The sequence below is a fragment of the Podarcis erhardii genome (assembly GCF_964252035.2).
Source record: "Podarcis erhardii genome assembly, chromosome: 6".
Classification (NCBI taxonomy): Eukaryota; Metazoa; Chordata; class Lepidosauria; order Squamata; family Lacertidae; genus Podarcis; species Podarcis erhardii.
Window position 1 is genome coordinate 93436643 of NC_138510.1, and position 19045 is coordinate 93455687.

Here is a 19045-nt window from a genome sequence, read left to right on the forward strand (position 1 = left end):
TTGGCAAATCCACACCGTGATCAACTCCGGCCGTGGAAACCTATGTTCCCACTGTGGAAGGACGTGTGGATCCAGAATTGGTCTCCACAGTCATTTATGGACTCACTGTTAAAACCGTGTTCATGGTAGGCAATCTTACATGGCTATGAGGGATCGCCAAAGAAAGAAGGAAGGAAATGGAAAGCTATTAATGACACAGGAAAGTAACAAACCCCTTCAGCAATGTACAAACTGAAGATGACTAATATCTTGGCTAATTCTTGGCAATGAAACACGTTAAGCTAATAAATGGTAGACACCAAAAAAGATTTGCATGGGTGGTGCCTTTTTTTCCTCTTCTTTTGCAGGATAATATCCTGTGCATGTGTCTGCTTAGACACTTCATCAAGCCAGAACATAGGAGACTGAAACTGTCAGAGCTTCAGAAAGAAAAGCTGCTTACTTCTCGACTTCACCTACAGGCTTTAGGGGTGCAGGCTGGGCTACTACGTGCAGCCTTTGAAATTTCCCTTCACCAAATCAGGATGGATATATTTGGAAAATGCACACGGAAACATTTCCCCCTTGCCCACGCCTGCCAGCATGATTTTCTCGGTGTAAATGTACAACATGCTGTAGGAAAGAAAATGGAGCTGGTTTTCTTTTTATAAGCTTCATTCTGAAAAACGTTCTGTTACAATGAATTTCCAAATACATAAGCGGAACTCATTCTGAGTACAGAAGTAAAGCCCTGCTGGATCAGACCGAGGGACCATTGAGTCCTGCATCTTGTTTCCAACAGTGGCAACCAGATGCTTCCAGGAAGCAGGGCAGGAAAGCAATAGCATCCCCCCTCCCCTGGGTTGTTCCAGCATCAAATATTCAATGGTAGGCTGCCTCTGAACACAAACTTTTCATTTAGTTGTAATGGCTAGAAGCATTGATCATCTCCCTTCCAGTGTGTTCCAGCATCATCAAAAAGCATATTAATTAGGAAGAATAGCTAGAAATGTTTGAAAGAAGTTTTTTTCTTCCTTTTATCAAGTTCACTTTATGGTGGGTGGGGGAATTCTTCTTCAATATTTTCTTCTTAATGGGCCTATGATTCACAGGACCTATTGTGTGCTCATGCACACCTATGAATAATTATTTGCATGAACATGTTTCCATTAAACATCATGCAAGCATTAAACAAAGGGCTCATCCACACCTCTGAAAACTGCTGAATCAAACCAAAATGATTTCCCATGGATTGCTGGTTTTTTCCCCCGATTCAGTGGTGAAGCGTGCATTTTTCAAGGGAAAGCTGCGGAGCAAAGGCAAAACTGCTTGGACGTATGCCTGGAAAGCACGGAACAAGCAGAAAACCACTCAAACCCATGTTTTCTAGACACAGGACAAGCAGAAGCATGGACAAGCCCTCATTTAAGAAGTTAAAGGTAAAGGTAAAGGTACCCCTGCCCGTACGGGCCAGTCGTGTCCGACTCTAGGGTTGTGCGCCCATCTCACTTAAGAGGCCGGGGGCCAGCGCTGTCCAGAGACACTTCCGGGTCACGTGGCCAGCGTGACGAAGCTGCTCTGGCGAGCCAGCACCAGCACAGCACACGGAAACGCCGTTTACCTTCCCGCTATACAGCAGTACCTATTTATCTACTTGCACTTAGGGGTGCTTTCGAACTGCTAGGTGGGCAGGAGCTGGGACCGAAAGACGGGAGCTCACCCCGCCGCGGGGATTCGAACCGCCGACCATGTGATTGGCAAGCCCTAGGCGCTGAGGTTTTACCCACAGTGCCACCCGCATCCCTCATTTAAGAAGTTAGGCAAGGATATATAACTCTTTTGCATAGTTAAGCCATTGCGCAAGATGCATGAACTGGAGGACCTACAGATACAATACGCAGCTAAATATTTTCAGCAGATTTGTAGCCAGCTAAATATGAAAGTGCCAGGAATATTGCATATCTGCTTCACGCACACTGGCAATGAACAACCCTCCCATACTGGGCACCATTTTCACCACAAGCTCCACTGAAGTAAAAGAAGACCTGTAAAACAAGTTCCAGCGGGGCACCTGCAGGAGAGAGACCCAATGGATGGTGCCCAATTGCTGCAAATCAGCAAAAGTAAGTACTTATTGAATTGCCTAGTGCACACATCCAGCCAGATTTTCCAGGTGTTTTACAGAGACATTAAAAGCAAAATGGAATTCCCGAGAAAATGCTAAAACCAGGAAAAGATGCATCACAACAGGGAGAACCCCACCCAAATAATTTTATTTTATTTCTTAGAAACCACCATAAAACACAGCAGCAACGCCATAGGGAGGTACTTAGATTTTAAACTATTCAATATGGCAGAGCAAAGCCTAACTAACACAAAAGCAGGACAAGTGGAACTGCTTTGATAGGTTGTGTCTCCTTTACCACCGGGCACAACACCTAGCAAGCAAAGAGCAACTCTTCCATGGGAGGCTGAAAGTGTAGAGGGCCTCCAGACCAAATGGAGGCATGCACTGAGTAAACTTAGTAAACAAACACATTCACATAAGCCCATTGTGCCCCACGTTTCTCTGTCTGGGGAGCGTGCATGCAATTCCCAGGTGGGGTGCACTTGTCAGTGGGCTGACTCGAGGAGTGATAATCTCCTCACAGCTTCATGGTATGTTTTATGGCCCATGGGACCACCCCTTCGGTTCTCAGCCTCCTCACCTAGGTATAAAGGTCACCCTTGGCCAGGGCTATAACCAGGACAACAGTGCCAGTTCCTGGACCCACATTAGGAGCAGAGTTCTCCAAGGAAGGGCACCCCGAGGTAAATTGCTGGAGCAAGAGTGAGATGTATGCAGCCAGCAGGAGGGAGTGTTCTGTTGTTTAGTTGGGAGCAGATGGCCAGGCTCCTAGCATTTATAACAGAACTGGACAACCCGGAGACTTTGGAACACCTGCCAGCTACGAAGGCTAATGTTGCACCCTCTTATTTATCTGCTGCGTCTGATGAGGCTCTGAGACACAAGCACACACAGATGTAGAAAAATGATCTGGATAAGCCCCGGCCAAAAGCCATCATCATGAAGGCCAAGCCCCAGTGTCCGGGCATGTATTAACCATCTAAAGAAGATGGCAATTTCTAGCTGCAACATGGCTGCAACTCTTGGTAGCACCATATCAGCCTCTCTTGTGCTCCCCTTACTTCCCTTGTTATCATGTACCGAGACAGAGGAGAGAATAAATGTTCTAGGACAGGGGTGCACAACCTGCGGTCCTCCAGATGTTTCTGGACTACAACTCCCATCATCCCTGATCTCTGGCTATGCTGGCTGAGGCTGATGGGAGTTGTAGTCCAGAAACAACTGGAGCACCACAGGTTGTGCACCCCTGCTCTAGGAACATTGTTTTGAGAAGCATGAGGAGGGAGGTCTCCACATGGAAGCTCCAGCTGCTGCTACAACAGGTATGCCCTGGGCTTGTTTCCCCCTGCTAATGTTGTTTCCTAGGCTATGTGGTCATCTGCTTATTGTTACGTTGGCTGGTTAAGAACTTCTGGAACTGTCCCCTGCGCTTGAAAATACTCTGTGGGCCAATGAAATCCTGCTCCTAGATTCTGCAGAATAAGGCATTCTGGGTATTTTGTTTTCTGGTCATGAAAAAGTGGCCGGTGTTGAAAAATGTATGTTGGCAAAAATGAAGAGAAAGCATGCCATTGTGCTATAAAGAATGGCCATCTATCTTCCTATCATAGGTGCCAACTCCCTGGGGCCCTGGGTGCCCGAACACCCACAAAATTCCCCATGACAGGACCGGGCACCGACAAATATGGGTGCAAGAGCCAAGCTGGCACTCCTGCTTCCTATAAAAGTCAGTATCTGGATTTGACCACACACTAGATTCACACCTGAGGATAAGCAAGAGACAAATGCCAGGGTGGGGCTATGAAGATGAAGGAGCAGACAGAAGCAGAATCAGTTTTCAGTGGTTCCCACTGAGTTCTATAGAGAGGAAACAGGGGGCGAGCTGAAACACTGTGGAGAGAGGACAAGCCTTGCTCCGAATGTTGCAGTTAGTCCCATCCCAGAAATGTCTCCAAATGCATCCCTTTTACTTTCTGCTCGATGTGGATGGCCTGTGAAGGAACACTTACACTTAGGAGAACAGTTACAGTGGAGGTAGAACCTGCCTTCCACTTTAGACGCTGGGTGGTTTAGTCTCTACGACCAGGAGGATACAACATGTCTCTGTGAGCCTAGTGAACGGTGATGCTTATTCTACGCAGGCCCTCCTTCCACACAAACACACACCCTCGGCCAAACAGAGAGAGAAATCCAATGAACCAACCACTCTTGAAGAGGCACAGTTCTGGGCAGGGCTGCCAACAGCAGCAAGAGGCTTCCGATGCAGTCCACACCAAGCTTACGCGAGATCGCACACCCCTTCGCTCTGAATATATGCCCATTTGGCAAAATCGGTAACTCGAAATAGAATTCTCGCTGCATATATTGACATTCTCTGAAATGGCGAGACCTAGCCATTGAATATTCTTTAACCAACCTCACAACAGCAGCAGCAAAGGTAGATAAAAGAGTGTTAAGTGTCACAACAGCCTTTGCCAACCTGGTGCCCAGCCCAGGCCTGTGGCCGATGGGAGTTGTAGTGCAAAACATCCGGAGGGCACTAGGTGGGCAAAGGCCGCATTAAGAAATCTAGAGTATGTGCGAGAGAGAGAGAGAGAGAGAGAGAGACAGAGACAGAGACAGAGACAGAGACAGAGAGAGACAGAGAGATCTGGGAGCTGTCCTTGGTACTGAATGGAGAGGGCTGGAGGTCTCTGGGTTACCTTCTGCAGTGTTGATTGCGACCTCGGTATTGCTTAGGCTGCTCAGTTCAATGAGACAAAGGCACAATCCCCTCGACAGCGAGGGGCAGCCCCCTCAACTGGCAGCATGGGTGTGCCAAGTGCAGAGAAAAGAGCTGTTTGGCGGAATAGCTAGAACTGGAAATCAGCAATACAAAAGCCTGACAGGGAGAAAGGGTGGGCAGCGGGTGGGCTTGAGGCAGTTAAGGCACTTATGCCATGCATCAGTGTCTTGTGCTTTGGAGTCCAAAAGGAGGGGGGCAGAGGGCTCCAGCTCCAATTAGTTAATGGCAAACTATCAGCGAATGCTGCTGCTGTAAATAGCAAAGGTGTGTGTGCAGAGCTCAGTCCGATTTAACTCGCAGTCAGCTTACTCTGGTTCAGGTGCCCTAAGCTCAGCTTCCTAACTCTTTGGAGTCCATTCGGTGTCAGAAGAGCACATGGTCTCTTCCACCCAGAATAATGTGGTGATGCTGGCAAGCAGAGTGTGGGGCTGGCAATGCCTCACCTGAGCAGCACACCTGTTCCCACAGCCAGTTCTATAGGAGTGCTGTTACAAAAGAGTCAGGGTGCAAACAAAGAGAGTTTGGCAAGAACTGCATGGCATGTTGGTCATCAATGTGCTGACTTATGGTGAATATGGTGTGTAAAGTGAATTGAGATTAAGGTTTGTTTGTTTGTTTGTTTGTTTTAAATCAATTATTTACCGCAGAGAAAGAAAAGGATAGGAATTTTGTTTGTTTGTTTATTTTCAAAATTTATAAATCACCCATTTAACCAGTGGGGTTCTACTCTGCTCAAGGGACTGTTTGTGTCAAAAAAGAGAGAGGTTGTTCTGCACATATCTCCATTTCAACCAATGGCAGGCAATTCTTACAACCAGGTCAACTTCCATTGGCGCAAAAAAAAAGGATGCATTTCCTTGCCTGATGAAGAATTCTGTGCCATTTGAAAGCTTGCCTACTCTTGCACCACACCAGAATCAAAGGCACCACAATGCCCACTTGGCATGTATTTGTTACGAAAAGGCCAAATATTTTACTGAGGCAGGTAGTGAAGTCCCAGGGAACCCTTCCATTTCTTGAGAAAATGAGAACCTTGGCTTTTGCATGTGGAACTAACGATTAAATATGAACTCAAGTTCCCCTTTGCTCAGCCATTATTTTGCCATCAGAACATGCCCCTAGATGCGCAAGAACTTGTAGTCTTTAGAGTTGGCTGGATCCTATTGCATTCTATTCCAGATCTCTTCAGCCAACAAGCTGGGCTGTGGCTGTCTCAAAAGAGCCAAGCCAGTCTGTCCTCTGCAGCCCAGCCCAGTGCAAACTGCTGGAGCAAGGTGAAGAGGAATACAGGTTCCCCAAGCAGCAAGGCTAGAATTGCAAGCATGCCTAGGTGGGCTAGTGGGAATGGGAAGGAAGAGAGTTGGGACATGCATGTGGTTTGGTCTCACTCTCTCTCGGTGTGGTCCTCCAGCTACATAATGGAATGGGAGACGGAAGCTTACCTTTGCCCACAGTTGCTGGCTCAGCAGGTACCAGTCACGGGAATACATTGGGGGGGGGGAACCAGATGGAAAGGGGACACAGGGGAAAAGGATATGGCCAGTCGATCAGCTTCTTGGCATATTTCCTGACAATGTTGTCTTCCCCAAAAATGAAGAGAGATCTGTTGACTGTGAAGCAGTTCTGACGGACGGGTATAGGGTTGTACAGTGCCATAGTCCTGGCCCGTTGGGCTTTGGTTTGCTTGTACGCTACCGGGGTGCCCCCCGAAGGGGCAGGGGCTCCCTGGCGGTTCCTGTTCTGCTCGGCAGCTCCATCTCCGGATCCCAGCCTGCCAGCCATCGCCTCTCCAAAGCGAGCCATCCTGGAAGGAAAAGAGAGAGGTGATCCGATCAGGGCCCCCTCCTTTCCACAAAGTAGCAAGCAGCAGTAAAGGTGTGTGTGAGCGGGGGGGGGGGGTTGGCGTTCCCACCAGAGCACCTCCTTCTTTCTCTCTCTCTCTCTTGGTGATGCTTTTAAAGCCCCGCGTTCAAGGACTCCTCCATTTCTCTGGAAGCAATGTTTAGCGGAGAGGCATGCGATCCTTTTAACACGAAACACAAGGCGTTGCAAAAAGAATAATGATCAAAATCACCCCGACCCAAATCGGCCAACCCAGCAAGCAAAAAGAGCCATGGTGTAATTTGCAGGAAATGTTCAGGTTTCTCCTAAAAGGAAGCAGGTGGTTGCTGTTCCTTTTGCTGGGGAGGCGAGCTCAGATTCTGCCTCTTTTTACGTGGAGCTCTCTGCACCGAGGCTTTAAATCAGACCCGTCCTCCTCCTCCTCCTCTTCCTCCTCCTGGCTTTGTTTAGAGGCAACAAAAAAGAAAAGAAAAGAGGGGGGCTCCCCCCCTCCACCTCCTTGCTTGGACCTCCGCGAAGGATCCAGTCCAGAGGCACTCGGGGTGCTTGTCAAAATCAGACAGCAAAGGGGCTGCGATTCAGGCTCTCCCATCTGCCCATCAGGAAGGGGAGGGGGAACTGCAATTGGGCGAGAGCCTATGAGAAGAGGTGGAGAAACAGGTTGCAACCCACTCCAGCCTAGTTAGGGAGCGAAGTGTTTAACTTCCTCGCAATCGGCTCCATCTTTCTCCTCCTAAAGAGAAAGATCATCTCATTTTCTTTTTCCACGAAGAGAGAGAGAGAGAGTAGGAGGGGAGCCCGCATATCCCCCTCCTCCATATGTACCTCTCCCAAGAGAATTAATCACATTTGTGTTGCGGAGCTGGGGCGGTTAGAGGAGTGCTAACAATGGGTTTGACTAAGCTTTTCATGCCCGCAAGCTTAGGAATGGTTGGTTTTCCTCTCCCTCTCCCTCCCTCTCTCTCTCTCTCTCTCTCTGTGTGTGTGTGTGAGAGAGAGAGAGAGAGGGGGGTTGCTTCTGTTGAGCAACCAAATTAGTTCTTCTAACGGAGGATGAGAAAGGAGGGGTCTACGACTGAACAAAGACATCATCTCGGAGTCCCTGGGTAGCAGCGGAAGATTGCTGAGCAGCAAGAAAACGCAGCCTGTCAAGAGTTTTTCTTCTCAGCTGGTCGCTTGAGGAGGCTGGAGTTGGCTCCTCTGTTCCTTATCTGAAAAATCCCAAGCTCCTTACCCAGCTCAAGAGGAAGGTGGGTTAAGAACAGGGATTCCAAGAGCAGCTCCCCTCCGCACCCACAAACTTTGAAATACTCCAGATCTTCCCTCCAAGCTTCCCTGGAGATTGTCCCTCATGGGCTGGTCTTCACCACTATCACATCCCAAGACAGGTTTGGTGCACGCTGCTGCCCCCCTCCCCAATCTCTCACATGAGGAACAACATATGGATAAGGAACTTCGGGTTTTAACAGCTCTGTGCATCTCTGGTCAACTCTTCTATTGTATTTAGGGAAGTGGTGGCTGAAATGGAGGAACGAAACTGACATGGGATAGAGGCATTCCTTCTGAAAATGATAATTCAGTGTTTACACCCAAGATGCCCTTCTGGTCCCTAAACCATCCCTTCTCCAGAGATACTCCTGCTTCCTTCCAAAAGGGCACTTTGGTATTTTAACTTGGAGTGGAGTGAACTTTCATTTGGGCTATACTTGTGAATTTTAATGGTTGATTATTGCCTGGGCTTGTGCTTGGCATTTGAACTTTGGGGAAGTTCTTATCTGTTTGTAATTGCCTTTTGTGTTGTGCTTCTAAATGCTGAGTTCTTCCTTGAGCAAGATGGAGAAGGTTGCCTATAAATGTCATAATAAATCAAGAAGCACATACATATATCCAGAACTGGCAGAATGGAAAACCTGGATCTCTGTACAAAGAGGTCAGCCAAGAAACAGCCTCTGTTGGCATCTTAGAGCCTCTCACTGCAGCCGTCATTTGCTCACCAAAACACTCAGCCAGTCCCACAGATTCGAAGGATCTTGGGATAAGGCAGGATTGGGGAATGGAGCTGAATGACATTTGACAGCTAACACAGGGCTGAACCCTGAGAGGTCATCTAACTCAATCCCCTTCCTGCCTTATAACAGTATTGTGACATGTGTTTCCATGCGTAATGCAAATCTTTGTGAGAATGCTGGCTGAAAGGTAAAGGTAAAGGGACCCCTGACCATTAGGTCCAGTCATGGCCGACTCTGGGGTTGTGGCACGCATCTCGCTTTATTGCCTGAGGGAGCCGGCGTACAGCTTCCGGGTCATGTGGCCAGCCTGACTAAGCCGCTTCTGGCGAACCAGAGCAGCGCATTTACCTTCCGGCCAGAGTGGTACCTATTTATCTACTTGCACTTTGACGTGCTTTCGAACTGCTAGGTTGGCAGAAGCAGGGACCGAGCAATGGGAGCTCACCCCATCGCGGGGATTCAAACCGCCGACCTTCTGATCAGCAAGTCCTAGGCTCTGTGGTTTAACCCACAGGGCCAGCGGGTTATAAATCTGTAAGTAAACTATAAAAATAAAATGAGAAAACTAGTGCTAAATCTCCAAGATGATGAAAGATGTGAGGGTTCAGAGTTAATGGGTGATTTTAGACCATAGTCTTAATGATCTTAAAAGCATGGTGGGGAGAAGTCTATGTGTTTTGAAGCACACAACAAACGTTTCTCACTTCCCTCCCACTGCCATTCCATGCATCCAAACTGCTCCTATGTATGGGGGGGGATCAATAACAGCTTGCCAATCTTGATTTATTTATTTTTTAAGAAAAGAAAGAATTCATGGAGTATTTGCATTCCCCCCCCCCAATTTTTTGCACAAACACAAGCTTCTGAATGTTTTAAGGATGGCCCCACGGGGAGCTCATTGCAGCAGCCAACCCACCAGTTGACTACAGCAATACAAAATATGCCACTTTGCCTGATACTCCCAAAAGGCACACTTTCACAACTTGCCACAGCGGAAAATAAGGGGACTGGGAGAAAAAGATGGTCTGCCATTTTGTTAATCTAGAACTGTGATCTACGGGCTCTCTTCTGCCCCCTTAAGTGACTCAGTTCCCTTTAAGTCTGTAACTCCTTCTGTCCCAGAACACTTCCATAGGATCACCTCTCTCTCTTTTATCATGCTCACCCTAATCACCTTGTCCATGAAACCTTTGGCTCAGCCGATTGATACTCACTACTCTAATTTAATTAGAGTTAAGCCTGAAGGCTAGTTCACAGCCTGCAGCAAGGATCCCCATAATAGTTTGTTCTCTACATACAAATAAAACTCCACACATTTTTTAAAAAATAAAACTAGATGTCATGGAGAAGATCTGTAGTTGAGCCTTCTCCCTGACATGCTAGATTTCTACCTGCTGGGATTCTACCACCACCCCTCCTCTCCCCCTGCCCCAAGGATGTGTTGCCTCCTAGCTGCAGGCTGAAGTGGAGCAATTCTGGAACAGTTGTGCAATGGCATCTGGTGTGTGAGCTAGACGCAAAGTTTGTATACTCACGCTTGTTCATTTTCATCCCTTTATACCCTGTGTCCCTGCACATTTATATTGTAAGCTCCTGGGAGGCAGGGACCTCTGTGTTTAAATTATGTTGCACACACCATGCACACAGATGACACTTAAAAAAAAAAATACTAAGCAAACCACCCTTCTTTGGCAGGAGTGGCAGATCCACTCAGAGTATTGTGGAATCTGCAGTCCGAAGTGGAAATGACTGTGCAGATCGTCATTTGGAGGAAGCAATGGGCTTTTCACCGCATCTTGTGTCTCTCAGGGTGCTTTCACACAGCGCAGTTTTAATTGGCACTCATGATGAATGCAAAGGTCCTCTTGGTTCCCTGAAAATGCCTCAGTTCTGCAGGCTACCTGCCTGCTTAATAGCCATTTCTCCTGAGCATAATTGGGGCAGGGGGAGTGGGGGGGGGTTACAAGCAGCAATAATTTTACAGGTGACTGAATGAAGCCTGCAAGTTTAGTACACAGAAGTCCATTCTTTCTTCCTAAACGTCCTCTAAAAGAACTCTTAGCAATGTTTTGACACTTTCAAAAAAGAAAAAAGAAAAACACCATCTCAACTGGAGTTGTATAAATATTTCAAAACTGAATCCAAGACCAAGGAGAAGAGTCGGCGGAAGAAGAGTGGAAGAAATTTAAAGTTTATCTTCAGAAATATTGTAAAATTAAGGAATGTTAGAAAGATGTTGGGGGGGAAATTATGTGGTCTTAGCAGAAAGGATATAAAGGATTAAGTAAAAATGAATTGGTGAAAGAGAGAATGTAAAATTACAGTATGTTAAGATAAATTACTAGGATAAAAACAAAGTTGGAAGGATTTGCTGGAATATTTAACTGAATTAGAATACAAAAATGGGAGGTGTGAGGAAGTCAAGGAAATAAGTGAATGTAAGTAAGTGATTTAAAGGTTTGACTTGTTTCTTATCTCTTTTTCTTTTTTCTGTTTTTTGATGATGTTTTTTTCTATAGGTATTGGTTTTTCTTTTTCTTTTTTGATTGTTATATATATTTTTTCTTTTTTTTTCTTTTTTTTCTCTGTAACCTTTAAAATCTTAATAAAAATTTATTTAAAAATGAAATGAAATAAATATTGCAAAACTGATTTCTCCTCCCCTTGCCCAGTGTAGCAGTGTGTGCAGTAGCACGGGTATCTTGTAAACCTGCAAACAAACTGTATGTGCATGCAATGCCAGCCTTAGCATTAGGGGGCTCTGGGAAGATGATTGAGCAGCAACAGCAAATGGAAGATGCCTTCCCTTCTGTGCAGGTTCTGCTGCTGCTGCCAAGAGGCTGGGGGGGGGGATTGTAAACTAGGAGTGAGGGACAATGGTTAAGTCAATCAGGTATTGAGGGTTAAAAGGTAAAGGTAAAGGGACCCCTGATCATTGGGTCCAGTCATGGCCGACTCTGGGGTTGCGGCGCTCATCTCGCTTTATTGGCTGAGGGAACCGGCGTACAGCTAAGCCACTTCTGGTGAACCAGAGCAGTGCATGGAAATGCTGTTTACCTTCCTGCCGGAGCGGTATCTATTTATCTACTTGCACTTTGCACTTTGCTTTTGAACTGCTAGGTTGACAGGAGCAGGGACCGAGCAATGGGAGCTCACCCCATCGCGGGGATTCGAACCGCCGACCTTCTGATCAACAAGTCCTAGGCTCTGTGGTTTAACCCACAGCACCACCCGTGTCCCTTGAGGGTTAGGGCTCAGTAAAAAGCAAAGAGCGGTGGGAGTGGATACAATTGGCTTTGGAAAATGGGGTTCAAATCCATGCTCCTTCATGAAACTCACCAAGTGGTCTTGGGCAATTCATTCCGTTTCTATCTAACCTGCGTCACAGGTTTGTTGTGGAGATAAAATGAAAGACCCTCCAAGTATGTTGTCCGTAGTGTCTTAGAGAAAAGGAGGTGAAACAAGGAAGGGAGAAGGTGCAGAGTGCAGTAAGATCAGCACTAGCAACAGGAGGTTAAAAAAAGGCAAAGGACCCCTGGATGGTTAAGTCCAATCAAAGGCGACTATGGGGTGCGGTGCTCATCACACTTCAGGCCGAGGGAGCCGGCATTTGTCCATAGACAGCTTTCCGGGTCATGTGGCCAGCATGACTAAACCACTTCTGGTGCAACGGAACACCGTGACGGAAGCCAGACTGCATGGAAATGCCATTTACCTTCCCACCGGAGCAGTACCTATTTATCTACTTGCACTGGCATGCTTTTGAACTGCTAGGTTGGCAGGAGCTGGGTCAGAGCAACGGGAGCTCACCCTGTGGCAGGGATTTGAACCACCAACCTTCTGATCGGCAAGCCAAGAGGCTCAGTGGTTTAGACCACAGCGCCACCCGCATCCCTTAGCAGCAGGAACATCTGGGTGACTGGAGAAGAGGATTTACCATCTTGGCCATTCCCCAGCACTTACATTTGCTGCTGCCAGCCTCCTCTGGAGGAGAGATGAGGACACTAACTAGCCTGTGAGCTATTTAGCCTGGAGGAACCTCACCCATCCTCAACTGTGTTTAAGCCAATCTGCTGTGGCAAGACTGCCACTAGTAGTCTTGGTTAGCTTTATTTTAATTTTTGACAGATGCTTTTGAATTTTGCTCTGTATTATAAGTACGAAGTCTATGCTGTTTCATTGCAATATTGAAATTAACATATGTGTATTCAATTGTCCTTATCTTATTTGAATCTACCAATGGGTTTTGCAACAAAGTATTTTCTTTTTTGACCAGTTAAGGTTCATTGTGAGCCATATTAGACACAGTTTACTGGGGGGGTGGGGGATAAGATGGCATATAAATAAAGTGTGAGGAGTATGAAAACGCTCAAGAGATAATCCAGTGAACAGGAAGATGGATGGGTGGAGAAGGTGGAGAAGGTGCAGCTGTACCTGTGTGGGTGGGATGCTAATTTAATGTCTGAAATAAGCCAACAGAATAAAACCAAAGGAATTCAGGCCCTTTCCTCCACCTGCATGTCTCATCCCTCTGCATAAAAATTGAATAAACGCATGTTATTTATTATTTAAGTAGTGATATGCCTCTTCCCCACTTTGCAAAGCAGCTCACAACCAAACAATTGCATCACAAAGCAGCCACAAAAACCAATCCATGCGCCCATAAAACAGAAACAGCAAAGAAGGGAGCTGAACCAGGAAAAGAATCTATTTCATAGAAAGCAATCAAAAGCAGCAATCATAAGCAGCAAAGTGCAAAATATAAGGCAACAGCAGATTATAGAGCAGATGCTAAAAGCTCTGCTGAATTAAAAACAAAACAAAAAAAAACCTATTTTAACCTGCCAACTAACTTAAGCTACTCTAGAAGACTCCTTAATTTATCTAAGGCAGTGTTTCCCAACCTTGGGCCTCCAGCTGTTTTTAAACTACAATTCCCATCATCCCTGACCACTGGTCTTGCTAGCTAGGGATGATGGGAGTTGTAGTCCAAAAACAGCTGGAGGCCCAAGGTTGGGAAACACTGATCTAAGGAGAGCATTCCATAGGTGGGATGTCACCACAGAAAAGACCCTCTCCATGGTGGCTACCCAGCTGGTCCTGGAAGGCAAGGTACCCCAAAGGATCTTTCCTGCAGGACCTCTTAAAGTTTCATAACATATTGTGACATGTCACCCCATTCTCAGGGACGCGGGTGGCACTGTAGGTTAAACCACAGAGCCTAGGGCTTGCCGATCAGAAGGTTGGCGGTTCGAACCCCCGCAATGGGGTGAGCTCCCGTTGCTCGGTCCCAGCTCCTGCCAACCTAGCAGTTCGAAAGCACGTCAAAGGGCAAGTAGATAAATAGGTACCGCTCCGGCAGGAAAGTAAAGGGCATTTCCGTGCGCTGCTCTGGTTCGCCAGAAGCGGCTTAGTCATGCTGGCCACATGACCCGGAAGCTGTCTGCCGGCTCCCTCGGCCAATAAAGCAAGATGAGCGCCGCAACCCCAGAGTCGTCCGTGACTGGACCTAACGGTCAGGGGTCCCTTTACCTTTTACCCCAGTCTCCACCAGTGGTGCAACATTCCAGGGTTCCAGGCGTGCTCATCCAGGCTCCATGCATCCTTTTGGAAAAGGAGGCACAGCAAAGCCTGTGGTGCCTTTATAACATGTGATTTCTTCAAACATATATGCAGCCTGAGCCTGCGATGATGGGGCTGACAGCATTCACACTCCAAGTGGGTCCCGCTTCTCCCATAGTTGCAATCTACAAAAATGCAAACGCAAGACGCTGGCTAATAACTTTTAGTGAATATATAATCGGTTATGATATCATTCAAAATATATTAATAAGCCACTTCAAAATGATGTATATATCATACTTATTTATTTATTTAATTTATTTAATCTTATTTATACCCCACCCTCCCCGGCCAAGACTGGCCAAGATACATCTCACAAAATATAAGAATAAGTACAAGTTGCATCAGAGTCAAACAAAGAATCAAACAAATCAATGAGTAGCGAGGAACGCCAAGCAGTCTCTCAAAGGAAGACGCCTCACAAAAGTCTCAAAGGAAGATGTCTCTCTGAAATTTCAAAAGGACAATATATCCAGAATAGTTCAACTGTTTCAGAATAAAGTCTTCATCAGCAGATAATTATCAATGAAATATTCATACTAGAAGGAATCGTGCTAGTGGACCAGTGCTCACATATACATAGAACAACTTGTAGTTACTTGTATATTTTGTGAGATGTGTTGTATGATATATACATCAAATACAACGGTTATTAGCCAGCATGTTGCATTTGCATTTTTGTAGATTGTTACATTTTGCAACACAGGAGTTTTGTTTGCTCTCCCATACTCACAGCAGCCTTGGATTCAAAGAGGCACCAGCCACGGGTCTCTTCCTTTGCCTCCATTCCTACCCTAGGTAGTGCCCAGAGTTGCTGGATTATAATGCCAATGCCAAGCATTGGGGACACGGGTGGCGATGTGGGTTTAACCACAGAGCCTAGGACTTGCCAATCAGAAGGTTGCTGTTCGAATCCCCGCGACGGGGTGAGCTCCCGTTGCTCGGTCCCTGCTCCTGCCAACCTAGCAGTTCGAAAGCATGCCTGTGCAAGTAGATAAATAGGTACCGCTCCAGCGGGAAGGTAAACGGCGTTTCCGTGTGCTGCTCTGGTTCGCCATAAGCGGCTTAGTCATGCTGGCCACATGACCCGGAAGCTGTACGCCGGCTCCCTCGGCCAATAAAGCGAGGTGAGCGCCGCAACCCCAGAGTGAGCCACGGACCTAACGGTCAGGGGTCCCTTTACCTTTACCTTTACCTTTACCTTTACCTTACCACCAGCACTGAGGGAAACAAACATGGCAGTCCAGGCTGACTAAGGGTGTGGTTGCAGTCCACCCAGCTGTTGCTAGTTCTCTGCTATGTATATAGCTGGTTGGAAGTATCGACTGATGACTAAATAGAGTGATTTATTCCTTCTGGGCCCAGATGCTGCCGTAAACTAATCAAATGTGGTCTGTAGAGGTCTCACCCCCCCTTCTCTCCCTCTGCCCAGCACATTAAGAATGATGCTGTAGATCCTGCCGCTGCAACTCCTAACATTTATGTTAATTAAGCTTGTAGCATGGCCAGGTGCCAAATAACGATCCCCACTCCCAGCCAAAGTCTCGTTTCAGCCTGATAGCGTCCCAGTCTCCCTGGCTTGATATGCCAGCAGGCACCAGCGCTAGCGTTGCCTCATTCATTCGAAGTCAGCAAATCAGATTTCTGTGCACCGAGAGCGAATACAGCCTCCCCTGCAACAGACATTTTCTGTTTATTAATCGCAACAGCCTTTGGTCAAGGCGATAACCGACGGTTGCACATCCAAACACAAAAGTTCTTTCTAATAATGGACAATGAATAAAGGCATTCATTGCATCCCGCCGTGAAATCTTGCACATTTTTTTCCTTTCCTCCAGTATACGCAGCTACTGTGATTAATGTCGCCTTGTCATTCAACATGTCATTAAACAAGAAGGTTAATTGGGAAGGAGTAGGCACATAGGCTACAATATCCAGAGCTGGCCCGAAATAAATGACTCTGACCTCAAGCTACTAGGAGGAAAACAAAGTGTTTGGTTCCTATTCCCCAGTTCACCCAAACTCAATTCATGGGTCGTTGTCTGAAAAAGTGATGTCATGCACACTCCCTACCTTCTCACCCCAATGTTTCTGCATCATTAGCTCCCTCCTCAGCCTTTTCGCATTGAGTGGGTCTGAAGGGGCCTTCTGATTTGTGTGACTGCACAGAGAATCCATCACATAACCTGGAGTCCCCAAGAGTGCAGTACTACTGTTTGTATGGAGGATCCTAGTTGGGTTTGCCTGAATGCGTTTAGGTTAATAATAATAATAATAATAATTTATTATTTGTACCCCGCCCATCTGGCTGGGTTTCCCCAGCCACTCTGGGCGGCTTCCAACAGAGATAAAAAATACACTAAAATGTCACATATTAAAAACTTCCCTGAACAGGGCTGCCTTCAGATGTCTTCTGAATGTCAGGTAGTTGTCCATCGCCTTGACATCCGATGGGAGGGCATTCCACAGGGCGGGCACCACCACCGAGAAGGCCCTCTGCCTGGTTCCCTGCAACTTGGCCTCTCGCAGTGAGGGAACCGCCAGAAGGCCCTCGGAGCTGGACCTCAGTGTCCGGGCAGAACGATGGGGGAGGAGACGCTCCTTCAGATATACTGGACCGAGGCCATTTAGGGCTTTAAAGGTCAGCACCAACACTTTGAATTGTGCTCGGAAACGCACTGGGAGCCAATGTAGGTCTTTCAAGACCGGTGTTATATGGTCTCGGCGGCCGCTCCCAGTCACCAGTCTAGCTGCCGCATTCTGGATTAGTTGTAGTTTCCAGGTCACCTTCAAAGGTAGCCCCACGTAGAGCGCATTGCAGTAGTCCAAGCGGGAGTTAATTAGAGCATGCACCACTCTGGCGAGACAGACCGCAGGCAGATAGGGTCTCAGCCTACGTACCAGATGGAGCTGGTAAACAGCTGCCCTGGACACAGGTTGCTTCCAGGTGATCCGTTTCTTCAGCATTTATCCCAATTTGTGTGCACAAAGTTTGTGAGGAGCTTAGGTATCAGCTGTTTATTGAGCATTCCTTCTGATTTGTTTGTAGGGGGGGTTATACAATTTCTTAAATGGGACGTGGGTGGCACTGTGATCTAAACCACAGAGCCTAGGGGTTGCTGATCAGAAGGTTGGCAGTTCGAATCCCCGTGATGGGGTGAGCTCCCGTTGTTCGGTCCCAGCTCCTGCCCACCTAGCAGTTCGAAAGCACGTCAAAGTGCAAGTAGATAAATAGGTACCACTCCAGTGGGAAGGTAAATGGTATTTCCATGAGCTGCTCTGGTTCGCCAGAAGCTGTCTGCAGACAAACGCTAGCATCCTCGGCCTATAGAGCGAGATGAGCATGCAACCACAGAATCGTTCGCAACTGGACCTAACGGTCAGGGGTACCTTTACCTTACAATGTCTTGCCAGGCAATTGTTATCCCACACTTTCAGTACAGCTTCCCATAACTTTCCTTATCACAAGAAGCCTGGCTTTTGCAGGTAGGGAGAGAGTTTGTTGAGCCAAATCAACTTTAACTGCTGATCTGTGATTGAATCCCACCCCAAAATAGCAACGGTATGGACGCTTCCTTGATAGCCCCCTTTGGACTTCCCCACTCAGTGCAAAAGGGTTAGGGTGGTCAGGGTGGGTCCAGTACGCACAGGAACACTGGTGGCAGGGCAGCGCATGTGACCCCATGCTTCCTACTGCTATCTTGCAAAACAACCAGACGGACAGAAGAACTCAAAAGCTTACTCGCCATATTACGTGCTTTTTGTTTATTGTAATAAATGTATTGCCCTATGGTGGATTTTGGAACTTTCTCCTTTAATGATGCATATCAATAATGACATAATATTAATAACTAATGTCTAACTCTCTAAAATGAGATTCCAAATCTGATCAAGCATTAGGCTAATAAAAAAGCATTCGACTAATAAAAAGAGAACATTAATATTAATTATATCCATTACAGCCCCCAAATATGTCATTGAACAGGGTCATTCATTTCCTTTCATCTAAATTACCCACACACACACAATTACCCATACTAACATGCAACATAACCAACATATTAATCCAATCTCCTAAAATATTAAACATATTAGAGCAAAAAAATTCCAGTGTTGCAATTTACTTAAACATATATTACACAGTTAAAACTGCAAATCCTACATAATAAATGACATCAAATTTATTTTGCTCATAATTTAACTCAGTCTCATAAATACCACGATGCTTCAACTCACATATTTAATGAGTATTGACCCTATATGACTCATCCTACTAAAAGAAATGGCAAGCAGTGCTATTTCCCAAGCAGAACTTGACAAAGCATTTGAACATATATATCTTCATGGAAAAATATATCAAATTACATTGGGTGCTTCCAAACGGAACTCTCCCCCATGCAAGCTGAATCTGAAAGTAGAATGGACTTTTCCCACTTCAGAGGGCATTTCGCACGTACAACCACACTAATAGGCGTCCCATAGTCATGCAAGCAGGGAGGGAAGAATTCATTTGTCCATGCCAAGTGAGGAGTTTGGATCAAGTTTTCATTTTTATTTTTTTATAATAGATTTTATTAAAGTTTTAAAGGTTACAGAAAGAAAAATAGAAAAAGTTAAACAAACAAAGCACAAAAAACAAAACAAAAAACAAAACAAAAAGGAAAAAAAACCACACAAATC

At 46.3% G+C, this 19045-nt stretch overlaps 1 protein-coding gene across 1 annotated transcript in view; it reads right to left on the reverse strand.

Annotated features, from left to right (window-relative positions):
- Positions 1-19045, reverse strand: part of CACNA1E (calcium voltage-gated channel subunit alpha1 E) — a 477487-nt gene that overhangs the window by 322205 nt on the left and 136237 nt on the right. The window contains exon 3 of the mRNA XM_081866509.1: positions 6430-6696. Coding sequence (XP_081722635.1) covers positions 6430-6696 — 267 coding nt within the window. The remainder of the gene's footprint in view (positions 1-6429; positions 6697-19045) is intronic.